This window comes from Gallus gallus, chromosome 3 (genome assembly GCF_016699485.2).
Source record: "Gallus gallus isolate bGalGal1 chromosome 3, bGalGal1.mat.broiler.GRCg7b, whole genome shotgun sequence".
Lineage (NCBI taxonomy): Eukaryota > Metazoa > Chordata > Aves > Galliformes > Phasianidae > Gallus > Gallus gallus.
Window position 1 is genome coordinate 93,255,662 of NC_052534.1, and position 15,220 is coordinate 93,270,881.

Sequence of the window (15,220 nt, forward strand, 5' to 3'; positions counted from 1 at the left end):
ACAACCTTTTTTTTTTCCCCATTCTCATTCTTAGAGTTATAACACCAGATGCACTAAAAAAAAAAAATGCAAATTCTCACTTACAACCATAAACCTCACCTCTCACTACCTGAGTTCCTAGTCATCTACATCATCACGAGAGAAAGACTTATTCTCTTTTGCAGTGGAAATATTTGAAAACTGATTCAGGCTAGTCTTTAAATTTCAAACCATTCAAGAGTCAGTGGCTGTGCTCTGCTAGTTGAGAGAAGCTCTTCTCTTCCCCAGACACAGAGCCACTCTCTTCTTTAAGGGCACGAAAGTACATTGTTTTGTAGCTGCAGGGCAGGTGAGTTTGCAGGAAGACCTTACAGCTCCCTTCCTCCACAGAGAATCACCCCTGCCTGGCAGCGATCAACATCCACCTGCCTCCCTGAAACAGACTTGTATTACAGCTGCAGTCCTCCCAGCAGAAAGCAAAGACAGAGGGCCTTGCAAGCACCAATCATTTAAACAGATACTGCTGCAGCAGAAATGAAGTGCTGATCACTCTCTGCCCTTTATCACTTCCTTCTGAAAGTACACATCCTTACAACCACAAAGCACACACAGCATTATGTTCAAATTGCTTGCAGGATATCACTGGTCCACCTAGCCAGCCTAACCAGCTGTGAATCTAACATCACAATTAAAATTCAATTGAATTTAATGAACAAACCAAATGCAGTCTGATACTACAGAACAGCTTCAGATATTTAGTTCCAAGGTCTATTATCATTTACTTATGCTGTGTTTAAGGTCAACTAACAAAAAGGGTGCTGGCACAAACAACATACAGCCTCTGGCTAATTACAAAGAGTAGGACTGTTCTGCAATTCTCCTGAATGCATACTTTACTACAAACTATCTAACAGCAGAGAGCTAATAAACACACATATGCAGACACTTCATCTCCCACAATGTGTTTTTCTAACTTCCTGTTAACTGACATGCCTGGTTAACTGAAAGTTGGTCATGTCCCTAGACAGCAATGTGCCTCATGCAGTGCTCACCCACTTAGCCAGAACTCCATTATTCTGAAGGTTTCAAATGTCTCTCTGGAAAAGCAGGGGAGTAATGCATGGTGAATATTGCTGTCAGGGGACACGACCGACTTTCAGTTAACCAAGAGTCTCAGTTAACCAGAGGTTGGATAAACAAAGGACAAATATGCCTCTAACTTGCACTAATTTCTGTATGTTCCGAGTTGTTAATAGCGTTTCATTTAAACAATACAGTTTGCCTAATTTAATTCACAGAATGCATAGTGGAATGAGCGTTTAAGAAAGCAACATACAGTTTGGTATTGCCATTTGAAACTACAAAGATCAACTGATCTTTATTACTGTCTATACATTTACTTTCATACTCAAGAAGACCATTTCTTGTCTTCCCTTAAAAAAAACCATGCTATCACATGTGGTTCTTCAAGTCACATGAGATCATTTTTCTTTTATGGTTGTTTAAGCAGGGAAGACCTATTTTTTTTTTTTTCAGTCTACTTATGCATATGACTGGCATAGCTTTGAAAAGTTGTCAAGAATCTGTGAAAATCCTTATGAAAGTGATCAATGGATGTGAAGGAGCTAGATACTATAGAAGCTAATCAGACGGAAGAAATAATCTCTCAATAACACATCTCAGGAACAATGCAGAAGATCTAAAAGAACCTGTCCAAGGGCATTCTTGACAAACACTATGAGAAAAAAAAAGTCACATCATTCAATTCTGTAATGGGCAATAAACCCAAAAAGTTTCTTCAAAGGGGAATAAAGAACAGAATTTATTTTGTGCATCTGAGAGATTGCCCAAGATAACTAGAAAGACAGAAAGAGGTGGTTTGTGTTCAATTTTCTTTTCCTCATCTCTTCAAGATGGATCACTTTATCCCATACTAAGAGTCTTTCAAGAAAACACCTCAGATTCATTTGCATTTTAGCAATGTGGGCACTTTTCTGGTAATCCAAGAGTAGGCTGAGGATACAGGTTTTGATTCTACATGAATCTAGGATACTTAAAAGTTATTCTGTTTCCAAGTCCCAGGGCTAAAACTATTTACTCTTGATGAATTTTTGTACAGCTTTTGCACTTTTTTTTTCTTTAAATCTGTTAGAGAATGAACTCAGACTCCTAATCCCTCAGATATTAAACAATTCGGTTAATGCAAGAAGATATACGCTTAACACCTATGACAATGACATTTATTTAACCAAGGCAACAAATACTTAAGAAGAAGAACAAAACTGCATGTATAAAAAGATTATATATAAAAAGATGTTGGTGACAGCAAATACTAGTGAAACACAAAAAATAGCTTAGTTTATTATTGCACATTATTTATGTGGGCTTTGTTTGGCGGGCTTTTTTTTTTTTTTTTTTTTTAAAGCAGTTGCTAAAGTTTTATTCATAGAATCATAGAATTGTTTGAGTTGGAAGATACCCAGAAGAGTTACCTAGTTCAACTCCTCTGAAACAAACAGGGAGACCTATAGCTAGATCAGGTTGCTCAGAGCCCTGTAAAGCCTGACCTTGAAAGTCTTCAAGGATAGGGCATCCATTACCTCTCTGGGCAACCTGTTTCAATGCTTCTTGTAATAAACTTCTTCCTTATATCTAAGCTAGATCTCCCCTCTTTCAGTTTGAAACCATTTCCCCTTGTCATATTAACACAGACCCTGCTAAAGAGCCTGTCCCCTCATTTCTCATAGCTCCCATAAGATACTGAAAGGCTGCTCAGGTCTCCCCAGAACCTTCTATTTCTCCAGCTCTCTCACAGCCTGTCTTCTTCAGAGAGATATTCCATCCCTTGGATTACTCCCATGGCCCTCCTCCAGACATGCTCCAACAGGTCTATGCCTCTCCTGCACTGAGGACTCCACATCTGGATGCAGCACTTGAGGTGAAACCTCACCAGCACAGAGTAGAGAGACAAGATCACCCCCGCTCTTGCCCTGCTGATCACCCTTCTTTAGACACAGCCCAGGATACAGTTGGATTTCTGGGCTGTGAAGGCACATTGCTGGCTCATGTCCAGCTTGCCATCCACCAAAACCCCAAGTCCTTTTTGGCATGACTGCACTCAATCCTTTCATTCCCCAGCTTGTATTGATAATGGGAGTCTCCAAGACCCAGGTGCATCACCTTGCACTTGGATTTGTTAAACCCCATGAGATTCTCCTGGGCCCACAGCTGGGGCCTCTTTAACAATCAGCAGTTTCAGAGACTAACATGATAGACCTAATGAATGTATTTTTTAATAACCTATACATAACATAGCAATTAAAAATATTATTATTTCATGTAATTTTATCTGAGAAACCATCCATTCTATAAATAACAGCTCTCAATGAGGTAGAGGTACAGATCGCTCTATTGATTCCTAAATAGAGAAGTCTAACAAACTTTATTTGATGAGCACACTTACTAATGACTTGTTAAGCCTGGCAAGCTTGGTGAAATATTTTCTTCCTTACTCTAAAATCTTCCCAACCCTTGAAAAGCTCCATGAATTTCAAGTTTTCTTTCACTATTTCAAAGGTTTTTTTTGGACATATTTAAGTACCTTTTTCTCTTGTATTTGTTCTTGCCTGCATCAACTGACAAGGCATCAAGCTTTTATGTCATCAAGCACTTATATTAAGCAATGTGTAATCTACACCTACATCCTGAATAAATTTATGACCTGTGCCAGGCAGCACTGAAACCACACTGATTTCTCTTTGTAGCCTTATTCATATAGCACAACCCCTACCATCATCTTCTACAAAAGGAGAAGAGTTTTCATTTTACTACATAACACTGAGGTTAATTGCACTACTGACTTGAGAGAGAAGCCTGTTAAGCCTTGGATAATTGTTTTCACGTAGAGAGCTGTTATTTCCAATTACAGCTCATGCTAACAACCACTTACGTTTGCAGAGCTAGAGATTCTGTTTTGTCATCTTAATGTTTAATAAAGTGTTTTTCAGAGTCACCAAAAACCATTAATTCCTTATCACAGTCAAAGTTAAATCCTGCTTAATATAAAAGTTACTTGAAACAGATGTCATTCAACAGAGCAGCAAACTGTACAGTGTCTAAAATGCATCTGGAAGAGTAAATGCATTGGACTCTAAAACAAGCCGAGTGGATGCCTTTTCCCTTTAACTGCAGGGCAGAACTTCACAAATGTAAGAGTTCGCTTCAGATAAGCTCAGATGGCACATTATTTCCTTTTTTTACTCTGTTCAGTAGTTCACAATTCAGAGATTTTTCTACTAGAACACAATTTCTATGCATATTAGCTAGCCATTCATTTGACCATAACTATTTTTTTCTTACACGAGAAACAGTCTTCTGAACTGGATTCTACACAAAAGTTTCATCTTTAAAAGAAGGAAATGCTTTTTTTTTTTTTTAAATATCAGATATCATATTTGTCCTACAACACAAAATGATTTCATCAGCAGATATACTCCAGTTAGAGAAAGAAACAGCAGGGGAAAACTACACCTGGAAATTGCACTGCACCAGGTTTGGCCCAGCTTCTTTACACATCCTACCAAGTGAAGTGTCTAAGACCTGGTATTCCCCAGTACCTCTTAGAGTACCTATTTTTGACAGAATACTGAAGGTTTTCCTTATTCAGTGCAATGACACAACACAGTTGGAATACTCATCCTAGATGCATTTCACAAAGGCAGTGTATGCACTACATGTTTTGGAACAATCAAAAGCACAGCCAGTGAGAAGAGAAACTCATGAACATGGCTAATGGTGAAAGAAAACTCTAGAGGGAAAAATCAGAAGACTCCAAAGATGATTCAGAAAGCAGTAATGGTCCCTTACACTGCTAACATTCTAGGACTGGAAGCATGCCCAGGGAAAATATAATGTTTTCCTGTTTTTATAACATTTCCTCTTGGATGCTATGATACAGGCTAGGGAGACCTTTGATATGATGCAGGGAGGCTGTTGTTCCATTTGTATGATTGATGAGAGTAACAACAGTAGCAGTGAAAAAAGCAAGAAAGGGACAGCCAACTAGTCTCTCTGATCTGTATCAGCAGTTCAGATGAAATGAAGGTCACTTAGTTGTGACAAGAGAAAAATCCTCATGTAAAGTCCTAGTTATACTGCTTGTGAAAGTGTGTTCTGGTCTTCAAGATGAGATACAAGATGGACATATAAACTCTCAAGGTGTTGGCACATATGTGGACAAGTACACAAAAGAGAAATTTCAAGGAGAAATTTGTTATTAGGAATAGAAGATAGTATCTTTTTTTGTGTGCTGTCTGTTCATTACTGAATAATCATATTTTCTTTAAAAGCAGGAATTTACTGCAGAAAAGCTATCAAGAATAAATGAGCAGACTTGTAATTCTAGGCCATTGCACAATGCAAGGTTAAACTAACGTGTTATTTGCTTTTGCCTTCAGAAGAGAAAAACATTAAAACAAAGTTTACCCTGAAATATTTTAATATATTAAAAAATAACTTGAGTCTTAAGAATCTCAGACATCTCAACTGTTTAGAATATTATTATCAGTCAGTTTTAAATACATAGACTTTTGCTAGGTAAAGAAAAAGCCCCTTCAAGACTTAACTGGTATATACTCTTCATTTTTATATTTAACCCAAGGGTTAAATATTTTCTTACATAAATTATTACAAGTTATTTCAGTCATAAGTAAAAAAAACATAGGTAGCCTATGAGGAAACAGCTTTCTTCTTTCTCTTGAAAGAAGGTTGAAATATCAAGTATAGATTAGGTTGCAGAGTCTGAAAGCAATTGTCTGGAGACACCAGCTTTAGAGATACTTCCTGGTATATTTCAAGATACACTTAAAAAGTGAATTTGTTCTTCAAGATTTCTGTGCTCCTTAATGAGCCACGTGTCCTCCTAACAAGGTAAAAATGCACCCTGTGAGGATATAGCAATTTCCCGAAAATCTAGAAAGTATCCAACCCAAAAGAGGAGAAACTAACAAACTACATCCATTTACTCCCCAAAATCTTCAATACAAAACCCAAGCCTGTGTTTTACAGAAGAGAATGTAGTCATGCAATGGTACAACAAATTCTTCAAATTGGTCTTTATGAGGAAAACAGGTACTAAAATCTGTATATTTAGCACTATTAGTTGACTAACTAGAAGTATTTCCAACAGCTGTTATACCCTGCTTCATGAGCACACTCACCGCTAAAAAGACATTCATCTGGCAATAGCTCATGGCTGGTGAGTACCTTACAAATCTCCTTTCAGCTCAACTCACCAACTGATTCTAAAGACATTCTGCATATTTAAAATTAACCACTCCTATACATGAGATAGCTTCCTTATTTAATTGAAAAAAGGAAGAAGATAAAAAAAAAAGGAGAGTTCCAGGTCCTTCGTGTGACACCAAAGTGTCAAAACTAGTTGGAGCAAAACTACATCTTATTAAGAAATGTGCCAGAGCAATCTTAAAAGTGCAACTACAGAAGTAATCTAAAGTTTATTTAAAAGTTTAACTGAAACACCTAAGGAACATGACTGAGTAAAAGAGGGATCTTTTAGTCATTTCCTTATTCTTCAACTCATTTCAACAATCTTCATAAAAAAAAAATAAAAAACTTCAGGAGGTAATGTGCCTATATCATTGCAGACAGTTCTACATATTAAAATAAATTAACTAACTTAAAATGATTGCTCAGTGCAGTCATGGAATATGTAGATTTTCACAGCTGCAATGCAGAAAAATATAGACCAGCCTGTTGGCTTCAAAATATTTTACAAAAGTTTCCCTATCATCCTAATTTTGCAAAAAAAAAGAATCTGCTGAAGTTCAAAATTTAAGCTAGCTGCAAAATCAGAAAGCCTCAAGCTATGCTGGCTCTACAGAGCAGCCCCTATGTGTATTCATACAGGAGAGGAAAACAAATATATTTCACAAATGAAAAAAAACAACTAAAAAATATTCCCTCCAAAATAGACGTGCACAATACACAACTCACCCAAGCAGAATGGTGTTTATAAATGCTTGCAACAGCATGCATTATTCTCTACCGATATAGCTGAAAACAAACTTCTGCTTTGCTTGGAACAGTTCTCTCTTGCACCCTCACACTCTCTCGCTTTCAAAAAAAAGCCCAAGAAAAACAACAACAAAAACAAACAAAAAAACCCACCACCCTCTTTTAACCCAGATTATTGTGTGTGCACGACTATCCAGAGCTCCCTTAAAAATGATCTTTTCACTCATCCAGGTGACTTTAGGACTGGTCCTCAGCATCACCATCCCCCTTTCTACCAGTGCAAATACAGTGATCATGCTGATTTGTTAAAAAGAATAGAATAGATTCCACCCATGACCATGAGTAAAGAAGGAAGTGTTAATTAGAACTACTTACCTGAAAGGTCTGTATACAAAAATCCTAGTCAACAAAGAATAGCACATTAACCATTTTAACAAAAAGACAAACTATAAACATATGCATAAAACCTAGGAAACTTCATACTTCTCTTCTTGATGCTGTTCCTCTTGGTCACTCAGTTCATCGTCATCTACCATGTGTCCAAATGGTTCAGAAGAAATTGATACCATATTAGAAAGAATAACTCTGCTATCACTGCTTCCTGTAAGGATCAGCTGATCATGAGAGTGATTGTATCTGACATTCCAGACCCTAAGGTAAATCAGAAAGAACAAGAGGCCATGTTTGGCAGGTTGCAAGTGCATTAATGTTGTTTAAAAAGATTTCCATTTAAAAAATGGAATTAAAAGTTCATCTTCAATTTCAATGTGATAAGTACACACAACTGAAACGTCTCATTCCAAAGACTAATTTTTTTCTGCCTTCATATGGCTTTTAAGCTTCTGTATCATCTCTTTTCTATGGAGTATCTTCAAAATTCAACAACTAAATTTTAAGGAAAAAAAAAACAAAAAATGAAAACACACAATTCAGTGATAACCATTCCCTGAGGGTATATGCAAGATTGTTTGATACATCAGAAAAATATTTAGGTTTTAAAAATATAAAATCAAGCAAAATACAGATTAGAAATTACCTGTTAGACAAAAAACTCAAACATTTTCACCATAAATTTAAAATAGACTTTAAAAGAAAAGAAGGATTATATTTATCTTCAATTGTGACACTTTATATAACAAATTAATACTAGATGTTTTATAGTTAGTGTTTCATTATTTTCCTTTCACTAGGAAAAAATAGCATATATAAGTACTCCTGTTAATTCTCATCTTCATTCCCCTCAAAGTAGCTTCAGGGTTCAGATCTATTTGGCAAGAATTACTCTAACTCGCATTTCATAGATACAAACTGTTCATCTACTCTTAACAAGAGCCTGCGAATTTCAGACAAGATTCTCTCTTGGCTCCAACCACAGGCCAAAGGGGTATATAGAATACATATATAGTATACATTATATATAATTTCAGAAAACAATGACTGACTTGCTCTAGCTTACATGATGCGAACAGTGTGAAAAAAGTGAGGCTGACACATCTACTACTCCACACTGGAAGGACAGATGGCAGCTGCTGCAACCAAAACAGCTCAGGTGCTCTTCTGCATGTCAGTTGCAGCAGATCACACTGAAGTTGGGCAGGCACAGCTGCATCTTGTCTGGACCCAAAAGACAAAAATGTGCTGTACCTCTTAAAAAGTGTTAACCAGCATTAACAACAGCTTCTTCCCAATTAGACTATAAGACTGCCTAAGCTTCTTATTTACAATCGCACAAGGAACATTTACGTGTTAAAACCTTTCTTCTGTGCAGAAAAATGTTATCCACAGTAGCACAAACATAGTTTGCATTGTTCCTAAACAGTAAAATAATTAGCTGAATAAATTATATAAGCTATCCACCCACAACACAGCATGTAGATAATTTGTTCTACCAGTGGGAATGCTCCTCTAGCGTCTTCACTGGTTCAGTGACATTTCTTGTGTCCCAGAATTTCACCTTGCAGTCATCTCCACAGCTAGCCAGGTAGTACTGTTTATTGGGATTAAAGTCGAGGTCTCGTACCAGCTGTCCATGTGCATTTTCTATGGAATATATCTGCCTGTAAAACACATTAAAAAAATTAAATGGTCTATAAAAAGCTAACTGCATTCCACTGACAAGAATCTGTTTCCCTGGAAACTTGTATAATGTCCTTAACACCCGCAGACCTCAAGTTCTCACTGCTAGTGCACAGTCTGGGGAAACCCCAGCTGTTAACTGCACAGACTTGTATAGATTTCTCAGCATGCCTAGTAGTTTCCCTCTTTACTTATTTGTATTGAGATCTTCTGGAGCTAAAAATAAATATCAAATCCAGATGATTCTAGCACACCATACAAAATATCTGTGACTAACCCACAATATGTTCATATTACACCTTCTCCATCCCTAAGTTGTTACACCATTTCTATATTTATCATGTCTAGCTCTCAGAATCACACAATCATCTAGGCTGGAAAAGACTTTCAAGATCATCAAGTCCAACCATCAACCTGATCTATCAAGTTGCTAAACCATTTCCCCTAGTGCCACATCCATGTGCCTCTTAAATACCTCCAGGGGTACTTGGCCACTTCCCTAGGCAGCTCACTCCAATGCTTCACCAATCTCTCTGCAAAGAATTTCTTCCTAATATCCAACATAAACTTCAGCTGCTGCAACTTGAGATGGTTTTCTCAAATCTCATTGCTTATCCCGAGAAAAGAGATAACACCCTTTCCACTGCAGCCTCCTCTAAGGCAGTTGCAGAGTGATGAGATCTCCCCTCAGCCTCCACTTCTCCAAGACTAAACCACCTCAACTCCCTCAGCCACTGTTCATAGGTCTTGTTTTCTAGTTCCTTCACCAGCTTTGGTGCTCTTTTCTGCACATGCTTGAGCAACTCAATATCCTTCTTGTAGTGACATGCCCGAAACTGAACACAGTACTTGAGGTGTAGTCTCATTAGCGCTGCATATAAGAGGCAATCCATTCCCTAATGCAGCTGGACACATGATTTCTGACACAGGCCAGGATGCCATAGGCCTTTTTGGCCACCTGAGTACATTGCTGGCTCATGTTCAGCCAGCTGTCAACCAGCATCCCTAGGTCATTTTCTGCTGGGCAGCTTTCTGTCTATTCCATGAGCCTGTACTATTGCACGGAGATCTTATGAATCAAATGAAAGCTTGGCATCAGCCCTGTTGAATGTCATGCAACTGGACTTGGCCCATCAATCCAGCCTATCCAGATCCCTCTGCCAAGCTTTCCCATACTCAAGAAGATCCACAAGAAGAAACTCAAAGTATATCACACACAGTAATCCTTCTCCTGCCAGCTATTGTAGTCACCTGGGATAAATGATATCACCCAGATAACCAACTTCAAAACTCTGCTCAAATTTGAGAGATTAACGGCATCACTCAGGTATGTCTTTCCACCAGCTACTCTGGTGTCAGAATTTTACACTTCCTCTTCATTTCCTGAAACATCCTTATGAGATTCTTTTTCAAATAGAAAATACTTTTCCCCTCATAATTAACATTTTTCATTTTGTTCTTGACTGCACTGCTCATGTCAATGTGTGTGAAATTTAAAAAGAAATTCTATTCTCTGCTTACCCTACATTCAGTTGTGCTTACCACGAAAGACTTTATGCTAACTTAACTGTAACTTAACTGTTAACTTAACTGTTTGACCACTTGATCAATCGTTTTCCTTTCCAAATCCAAACAAACTTTTTCACTCTATCATCTTACCTGCAGCAATATAGAACATATTCAATTTCCCACTTACACCATGGATTAGTAGGATTACACCAGGCCACACAAACATTTTCACCAACTAGTCATGCTCTCTTCACATATTCTTCCGCATTTTTTAGAATTTATTTATGGATTCTGAATTTCCCTGATATATTTCTCTCTAAAAAATTCATTCACCCTAGTTGTTTTTCCTCTCTGCTTCACAAGCATTTGCCTGGTTAAATTTACTAATGATCAACTGCTTCCTAGACTAGTTCAACAGTCTTCTTGCCAACCTCTTGTTTTTTCCTTTCCTTCTTTGCTACATTCAATATCGTTTACTCTCTCTTACAGTTGTCTTAACCGTACTCTCACAGAAGTAGCTATTCAAGATGCTCTTTGCTGGTATTGCAGTTTTCTGACCTTGATTTGTGTGTTTTATATACTGCCATAGTTTATATATCTCTGACTTTAAACTCCAACTTCTAGCCAAGCTAGTCCTCATCAAATATTCACATAATTCTAGTCATATTACAGTGTGATCGGAGATGAGTCAATCTTGCATGTATTTTTTCCAGGTACATTGCAAACAACTCTTTGACATAGCCTAGTTCTCTTAAATTTGTTCAAGGAGAGTGAAATATGAGCTTCAGTTAAACAACTAGAATTCCAGGGTTTGCTTTTGTTAACCAAACTACCCCTTCTTTGCAGATCTTGGTAATATCTGGACTATCTTTGTTACAAGTTACTCAGAGAATTCATTTAATACAAGATAGAACACGAAGCAGACTTCACAACATATAATACTATCTAATAAGAAATACAGGGTTTAATCTTAGGGTCCTGCATGCTCTATGTTACAAACAAATGAACAACCTCACCTTTCTCCTTAGACCTTATCTCTTCATAAATGAGAACACACACGTATGTATCAAGTTATATCTTTATATACCTTTTTACAGGACGAAGAAGAGAACTTTCAAATACAAGAATAGGCATACAAAAATAGACTTTTAATCATTATATTTGTATTTTTAACTTTTGTTTATTAAATTAAACAAATCTGTAAGGCAGAAACATACAAAGCTAGCAAATATAGGGATTTATCCACAGAACTAAATTTAAAGTCACCCCCCTTTAAGGCAACAAAAGTTATTAGAAGACATCAGTCTCCTCAGTTTAGTGATAAATTACTATGTGCTAAGGGATAAAGTGTATCTTAAAAAACCTTGCAGAGGCTTTAGTCGTCATGACAACCAATGTGCACAACATCACTCCTTTACTTATCAAAATCACAACCAAATAGGGAAGAAAATACCTTAACAGGTAGATTCAAAGCCTTAGTTGATACTGATACGATTTCGATAGATTCGGTAGTTTCATGCAACTGGTGTGCTACAGTCTTCAATATACTACAGTATATAAAAGTTAGCTTTACACAGTATGCTATGGATACAACTCAGCATACTCAGGACTAATGTTGCATCCTGGTTTTCAGGTTGATATACAGAACATCTTAATTCAGGTAATGCATATGCACTGGACAAACAATCTTGGGACTAGTACACAGTTGAGTAAAATGCAACATACAAGTCAGAATTGGAGCTGAAGGAAAAAAACAGAAAAACCTTTACTAAACTGTGAATACACCAGCTATGCAATCCCAAACATTCCAAGTTAGGAGTAACAAAAAAATCCACCTCCCGAAGAAAATTTTTTTGACTGCTACTGGTCTTTACCTCATGCTTCGTGTATCCCATCCCCGAACAGTGGTATCATTGGCTGTTGCAATCTGTGTACAATTGTGGTGTGGACTCCATCGTCCTGAAGTAAATCTTAATTGTCCTTTCCCTTCTAAGGCTGAAGAACTAGAGAGCTAACACAAAAACAAAAATTAGCAACATTTCTAAATGTGAAGTTAAAGTGAAATTAGTTCCACTAAGGATAGAATACTGCACAACAGCCTAACATTTCAGGCATAATAGAATTTCAAAATCCTAGTATTAAAGTGGAGAAAACTAGGAAGATAGATCTGATTTCATACCTCAAAGTAATTTTTACAAAGGCTTACATAGTGCAATGTTTTCAGAACTACTATGCCTCTTGATCACCTAAACTAAGCAGTATCATATCTGTATGTGTTGAAAATTTGTACAGACAACATGGACATACTGCAGTCATTTGTAGCTGTCTTAAACCGGCAAATAAGTATATGCTTTCAGTTTCATAATCAGCTACAAAAAAGTCATGAAATGTGTGTTTTTCCATGTCAAGATGCTGCATTTTATCTGCAGGAAAAGAATTAGCATCAAAAGCTCTTGAATGTATAGTAGTATTTTAAAAACACAGAAAAGTAATTTATGGTAGGTAACAGGAAAGTGAATAAGACTGCTGTCCATTTTCAGACAACAGAATTAGCTCCTTCAAGGAAAATACATAGACTTTGGAAAAAAATCTGGACAAAAAAATCTAGAAGAATGTAAAATGGCTATCAGTATATAGTTGGATTTAACAAAGTTCTTAAGTGCTTAAGTGGATCAGCGAGTAAAGGCACTAATGGCTGTAAAAGGGAAGTATGATAAAATATTAGACTTACAGAAGAACAATGACTTGAAATCAAAAAGAATGGGTTCTGAAAAAAAAGAATAGCTAAGCAATGCCATATGATCAGAACAGAACTGCATAGTTTTATCCTCAGTTAATGAAATATTTTTACAAAAGAAATAAATTTGAAAAAAGAAAAAGCCTGTCCTAGCCTTGAAGAAATGATTTCAGTGCACTCAAATGAAACCACCAGATACAGTAGTTTATTGAAACATCAGTACAGACATCATTCTACTTTGAATTTTGTGGACACAAAAGAATAGTTTGTTTAAAAATAAAAATCATTAACCTCTAGGCAGGTATAGAAATTGTCTAGAAAAATCATAAAGAGCATGGATGCAACAAACTGCTCATTCACTCTTCCAGAACAGGACGCATCAAATGATACAAATCCCTTATAACTTACATACCTGAATATAAGACAAAACAGTTTTTAAGAAATGAGTGAATCAATTTGAATAGACATTGTTGTTTAGAATCACGAACTCAAAGCACTGCAAAGTCAGTATGGGAATTTAAGTGACATCTACATCCAAGGGTTTTAAATTAAATATAAAATACAAGACTGTGAGATATTAACTAATATTGGTTAATCTATTTAATGTGAATGAGAAAATCTTTGAGTTTATTATCATCAGTATTCCCTGATACATGTTTATCAGATCAGCATTGCTTTACTTCAGAATCAGTATGAGAGGGTAACTCTAGTAAAAAGGAAATAATTAACCATTAGCAACAGATAAAAATACTCAGTTACCTCCTCTTAAAAACTATCAAGTCAATTGATACTGCATTCATTTCCCCCAACACCCACTGAAGACAAGACACTTTTGAAGTCATCAGGGAACAAGTAGTTAAAAGATGAGCAAATTTGGGGTTGGTGAGTACTGTTCATGCTATACTCAAGTATATTACTGTTTCTTAAAAAAAATTCTTACCACAGCTTTGGTTGAACTTTCCTGCAAATCCCACAGTAATATGTTATTATCAGCCAGAGAAATGATCTTTTTACCGTCTCCCATTGGTTCCCACATAACACTGTAAAAGAAAATAATAAAGTAATAAAAAAAACAATCAAGCATTAGAATCAATTAGAATGTGAACTGGAAAAACATGTTAATTTTGTGGAACTGATCTGTTTCAACACCTAAATGATTTTGACTACCATTTCCTTCAGCTGAAACTGGTCCATATTTTTACTGCAAAACCTGAAACTTTTACACATCATAGATGTACACTACTGCAGTGTCATTTACTTAAACTGCATGATACAAAACAAGGTTTGATTATGGAATTTTTGTCAGCTCTAGCATATGCATCCTTCCCTTTTTCTTTTGAGAGCCCTTTGACATCTCATCAAAATTTGTCTGGAAAAGGAATGTCATCCAGCTTCCTTAGACATTAGCCTAACTGTAAGAGTTTTTTGAAATCCATACTTCATTTGCTATTCTTCCCATATACTGAATCATGAAAAACAATTTTGTCACTGTAGCACAAATCACTTAGCATACATACAGAGAACAAAACAAAGGGTTCGACATGCACTTACTACAAGTAATTTAGCTTGAAACCATGAAGTGCACCAAAGATCCTAAACCTTAGAGCTCTGATGCAAACCTTCTGCACTTTGAGGCTGTCATTACAGTCCTAACACACATTTTACATGTGATTCTCCATCTTTGTGCTATACATGAAGGAACAAAAGAAATCATCAGTCCTCTATTTCTAGCTAGGAGAAGCACCACGCTCTGCCAGTGGGTACAGGAAACACAGCTAAGTGAACACACAAAAACTTCAAAATTTTGCTAGAGATCTTAGAAAGGTTAAAAGGATAATATTTGTCATTTGATGAGAACAGGCTTCTGTACTCAATAATTCTAAA

The 15,220-nt window shown here is 36.5% G+C and overlaps 1 protein-coding gene across 5 annotated transcripts in view; it reads right to left on the bottom strand.

The window, feature by feature from the left end:
- Window positions 1-15,220, bottom strand: part of TSSC1 (tumor suppressing subtransferable candidate 1) — a 64,362-nt gene that overhangs the window by 2,752 nt on the left and 46,390 nt on the right. For 4 of the 5 annotated variants that reach the window (XR_005858090.2, XM_046938922.1, XM_046938923.1 and 1 more), the window contains 4 exons: window positions 14,277-14,376; window positions 12,474-12,610; window positions 8,904-9,071; window positions 7,498-7,665 (listed from right to left, as the gene is read on the bottom strand). Coding sequence is in view for 4 of the 5 variants with exons in the window: in XM_046938922.1 (XP_046794878.1) it covers window positions 7,498-7,665; window positions 8,904-9,071; window positions 12,474-12,610; window positions 14,277-14,376 (573 nt within the window). In the remaining variant the exon portion in view is untranslated. Of the gene's footprint in view, window positions 1-7,389; window positions 7,414-7,497; window positions 7,666-8,903; window positions 9,072-12,473; window positions 12,611-14,276; window positions 14,377-15,220 lie in introns of all 5 variants that reach the window. The other variant, XM_046938921.1, reaches the window with a different exon arrangement.